Raw genomic sequence first — 5608 nt, forward strand, 5'->3', positions numbered from 1 at the left:
TGCAGTTGTTTGTTTTAATAAAAACTTCAGAGATTTAACCTGAAAACATTTCAAATGTAAAGTGATCGGTTTTGTCCAAACAGAATAATAATCTGGGGATTAGAGACTCAGTCATATGAAGCATTAGGTTCTATATTCAGATTAAAATGCATTTGCAGAAATGTTGTTTCATTTTAAGAATGTGGCTGAATTATTTGAGTCAAAAATCTAATTAATATCATATAATCCGATTAGCATTTTAATTTTAATCTTTACGCTGCACATTTGATGTCAAAATCAAAAAGAAAACAAAAATCCAATTAGCGTTTTAATTTTAACATCTATAACTGAGCTTTAGAACATCAGACATTTTCTAACAGACTTTGGGAAATCGGCAAAATACGGTGTCACCGTAAAAACCGTGAGCGGTTTCCCGGGTTTCTGCAGCTGGTTTAGTCTAGTTTAGTTTAGTTTAGTTTAGAGCACAGGAGAAGCCATCAAATGTGCAGCGTAAAGAATAAAATTAAAATGCTAATCGGATTATATATTATTAATTTGATTTTTGACTCAAATAATGCAGCCACATTCTTCAAATAAAAATTCCACAAATGCATTTTAATTTGAATAAAGGCCCTTATGCTTCTACAGTAAACCATTAAAAACAACCAGTTTCAAACTTAAACTGGTTAAACTGGCAGTTCAGGGATTTTTCTGTTTTTCTGTCCAAACGTCATTATTTAAAGATCTGGCAACTTTGAGCCGTCGCTCTGGGATGCATTCAGGGTCCTCGGGAATCCTGACCGCTCTGGGATGCATTCAGGGTCCTGGGGAATCTGGACCGCTCTGGGATGCATTCAGGGTCCTCAGGAATCTGGACCTCTCTGGGATGCATTCAGGGTCCTCGGGAATCTGGACCGCTCTGGGAGGCATTCAGGGTCCTCGGGAATCTGGACCGCTCTGGGATGCATTCAGGGCACTCAGGAATCTGGACCGCTCTGGGATGCATTCAGGGTCCTCGGGAATCTGGACCGCTCTGGGATGCATTCAGGGCCCTCTGGAATCTGGACCGCTCTGGGATGCATTCAGGGTCCTCGGGAATCTGGACCGCTCTGGGAGGCATTCAGGGTCCTCGGGAATCCGGACCGCTCTGGGATGCATTCAGGGAACTAGGGATTTTTAAACACTTTTTTAATCATCAAATTTCAGCTTTTGTAATTAATCTTTAAAAACATCATGTAGCTCGGGGGGAATCTGTCAAAAATCATCAAGATTGTGCACTTGGTGACAAGTTTTTGATATTTGGCATGTTAGTTATGGACATAAGGTTTTAAAAAACCACCGCAAACAAATGGTGACGCCCCCTAGTGGCCGGTTTGCAGAACATTCATATCTCAGCTTCTCTCAGTCCTAGTTTGTTGTATTTTGTCACTTTCTCTACTTTTTTGGTGCTAGGAATTCAATTCTGAGATAAATATCCTATTTCAAGGTCATGTTGAAGGTCAAATGTCATGTTCAAGGTATTTTTTTTTGCCCAAAAAACTCCATATCTCTAGAATTAAGTCACATAGAAAGATTATATAGGGCTCTAGACCCATATTTTCACCCCCAAGAAATGCAGTTTTCTGTTTATTGGACAGGTCACTATCACTGTAGTGTCAATAATCTGATTCGTTCGTTCGTTCGTTCGTTCGTTCGTTCGTTCGTTCGTTCGTTCGTTCGTTCGTTCGTTCGTTCGTTCGTTCGTTCGTTCGTTCGTTCGTTCGTTCGTTCGTTCGTCCGTCCGTCCAGGCTGAAGATGAACCTCAGAACTAACCTCAGTCAAAGTGAAACAATACGATTTTATTAAAATAACACACAAAAAACATCAGCTGTGCATATTTAAACTCACGAAATAAACCTTTTTAATGATTAAGATTCTAAAATTAAGACCCCTGGATCGAGATTTAAGACTTTTTAAAACCGTTTTCAAACTAAATTTAGGTCGAGGTTGCCAGATCTGACAATTTCCAGCCCAAACGTGACGTAAAACCATCCGAGATACTGAAAAACCAGATTGAATCAAACTTTCTCTTTATTCAAACTGTAAATTATTTAATTATTTTAATAGATTTCTCCTAAATATTTAGTAAAAACCAGAAAAATCTGTATTTTTAAGTCCAATTGGGCTGAAAAATGCCCAACCTGGCAACACAGATTCGGGAATTTCACCTCAAAAAGACGAAATAAAAGTTTTTAATGATTAAGATTCTAAAATTAAGACCCCTGGATTGAGATTGAGACTTTTTAAAACCGTTTTCAAACTAAATTTAGGTCAAGGTTGCCAGATCTGACAATTTCCAGCCCAAACGTGACGTAAAACCATCTGAAATACTGAAAAACCAGATTGAATCAAACATTCTCTATATTCAGACTGTAAATTATTACATTATTTTAATACATTTCTCCTAAATATTTAGTAAAAACCAGGAAAAGCAGCCCAAATATCTATTTTTGAGCCCAATCGGGCTGAAACTTCCCCAACCTGGCAACACTGATTAACCAGATTCTCCTCAAAACGATGAAATAAACTTTTTGATACATTCCTTGTAAAAATTAAGACCCTTGTATTGAGATTTAAGACAAATGAAGACATTTAAAGGCCTTATTTGAGCAAAAGTTTAATTTTTAACACCTACAATGTCTCTATCGCTTATTGATTCATTTAGATTGTTCTGCAAACCGGCCAATAGGGGGCGTCACCAAACCGGCCACTAGGGGGCGTCACCAAACCGGCCACTAGGGGGCGTCACCAAACCGGCCACTAGGGGGCGTCACCAAACCGGCCACTAGGGGGCGTCACCAAACCGGCCACTAGGGGGCGTCACCGTTTGTTGCGGTGGTTTTTTAACCTTATGTCCAGAACTAACACCAAATATCAAACACTGGTCACCAAGTGCAGGATTTTCCTGAATTCCCTCCCGTGGTTGGAATGAGACACAAACATGGAGATAAATAATAAAATAAAGTTTCAGTTCCAGCAGCTTCAACTCTGCATCATAAAAACATGACAATTAAAAGCTTTTGAATATCAAGAAGTCTGTAAATCCCCTGGAGGAGAAGATTCTGGACAGTTCTGGAGAGTTCAGTCCACCTGAAGGTTCCAGGCTGGAACCCGAGTCCTGGTCCAGGTCCTGGTCCAGGTCCAGGTCCTGGTCCTGGTCCAGGTCCAGGTCCTGGTCCTGGTCCTGGTTCTGGTCCAGGTCCAGGTCCTGGTCCAGGTCCTGGTTCTGGTCCTGGGACCTCAAACAGCCGGGTCTCCTGTTGGACGGTAGTTCTGGTTGTTACGGCCGGTGGAACCTGCAGGAGAAGAGAAGAGAGTTAACACAGACCACAGCATTTCCCTCAGTCTTGAGGTTGTTATGAATATAAATACCTGAATGAATACATGAATATAAATACCTGAATGAATACATGAATATAAACACCTGAATGAATACATGAATATAAACACCTGAATGAATACATGAATATAAATACCTGAATGAATACATGAATATAAATACCTGAATGAATACATGAATATAAATCCCTGAATGAACACATGAATATAAACACCTGAATGAATACATGAATATAAACACCTGAATGAATACATGAATATAAATACCTGAATGAATACATGAATATAAATCCCTGAATGAACACATGAATATAAACACCTGAATGAATACATGAATATAAACACCTGAATGAATACATGAATATAAATCCCTGAATGAATACATGAATATAAATACCTGAATGAATACATGAATATAAATCCCTGAATGAACACATGAATATAAATACCTGAATGAATACATGAATATAAATACCTGAATGAATACATGAATATAAATCCCTGAATGAATACATGAATATAAATCCCTGAATGAATACATGAATATAAATACCTGAATGAATACATGAATATAAATCCCTGAATGAATACATGAATATAAATCCCTGAATGAACACATGAATATAAATACCTGAATGAATACATGAATATAAATACCTGAATGAATACATGAATATAAATCCCTGAATGAATACATGAATATAAATCCCTGAATGAACACATGAATATAAATACCTGAATGAATACATGAATATAAATCCCTGAATGAACACATGAATATAAATACCTGAATGAATACATGAATATAAATCCCTGAATGAACACATGAATATAAATACCTGAATGAACACATGAATATGAATACCTGAATGAACACATGAATATGAATACCTAGGTGTCTGGATCGATGACTCCCTCACTTTTAAGCAGCTTATACAGAAACTGAAGAAACTGAGGATAAAATTGTGTTTTTACTTTTTAAATAAGCTGAGTTTTCCTTTAATGCAAAGAAGCGTTTCTGTACATGAATGCTTCTGCTGAATGTCTTCATGTGATCCATACTGCTGATTCTGCTCCCCTGAGGTTCTTTACAGGTTTAAACCATTGACACATCACTGGGTTCTGCTCTCGGGTTGGTTGGTTTTCTCTGGCCCTGAAGGCTCAGTCATTGGTTTACTTTTACATATAAGGCTCAGTCATGGTAAACTTTTATATATAAGGCTCAGTCATTGGTAAACTTTTATATATAAGGCTCAGTCATTGGTTTACTTTTACATATAAGGCTCAGTCATTGGTAAACTTTTATATATAAGGCTCAGTCATTGGTAAACTTTTATATATAAGGCTCAGTCATGGTAAACTTTTATATATAAGGCTCAGTCATGGTAAACTTTTATATATAAGGCTCAGTCACTGGTAAACTTTTACATATAAGGCTCAGTCACTGGTAAACTTTTATATATAAGGCTCAGTCATGGTAAACTTTTATATATAAGGCTCAGTCATGGTAAACTTTTATATATAAGGCTCAGTCATGGTAAACTTTTATATATAAGGCTCAGTCATTGGTAAACTTTTATATATAATACTCAGTCACTGGTAAACTTTTATATATAATACTCAGTCACTGGTAAACTTTTATATATAAGGCTCAGTCATGGTAAACTTTTATATATAAGGCTCAGTCATGGTAAACTTTTATATATAAGGCTCAGTCATGGTAAACTTTTATATATAAGGCTCAGTCATGGTAAACTTTTATATATAAGGCTCAGTCATGGTAAACTTTTATATATAAGGCTCAGTCATGGTAAACTTTTATATATAAGGCTCAGTCATGGTAAACTTTTATATATAAGGCTCAGTCATGGTAAACTTTTATATATAATAATACTTGTTCTGCTGCTTCTTCCATCTGCTCCTTGATTGGACAGAGAAGTCCTGGTTCTAACTCGGTACGTTCACAAGAACCTGTTGATTCTGTTCCTTTTCCCCAAACTGAACTTATTATTAGGGCCTTCGCACTTACAGTGCGAAGGCCCTATTGTATCTGTAGGAATTCTTCTTCTTCTTCTTCTTATTGTTCTGACGAAAGGAGGGCCTTTTTTCCCCCTAAACGTGCCCAAAAAGTCTCCAAATGTTTCACCAAGCCAGGCCTGGTGATAAATGTGATATTTCATGGTTTGCATTAATGGGCGTGGCCTAATGGCTCAACAGCGCCCCCTAGAAAACTTTGTTCCTCAAGCCCCA

At 37.4% G+C, this 5608-nt stretch overlaps 1 protein-coding gene across 1 annotated transcript in view; it reads right to left on the bottom strand.

Moving 5' to 3' along the window:
- Positions 1-520: 520 nt before the first annotated feature.
- The window catches only part of LOC133458730 (phosphatase and actin regulator 1-like), an 80253-nt gene continuing 75165 nt past the window's right edge, over positions 521-5608 (bottom strand). Inside the window, exon 13 of the mRNA XM_061738932.1 lies at positions 521-3315. Within this exon, the coding sequence (XP_061594916.1) occupies positions 3300-3315 (16 nt within the window). The 3' untranslated portion in view covers positions 521-3299. The remainder of the gene's footprint in view (positions 3316-5608) is intronic.

This window comes from Cololabis saira, chromosome 13 (assembly GCF_033807715.1).
Source record: "Cololabis saira isolate AMF1-May2022 chromosome 13, fColSai1.1, whole genome shotgun sequence".
NCBI classification, from domain to species: Eukaryota; Metazoa; Chordata; class Actinopteri; order Beloniformes; family Belonidae; genus Cololabis; species Cololabis saira.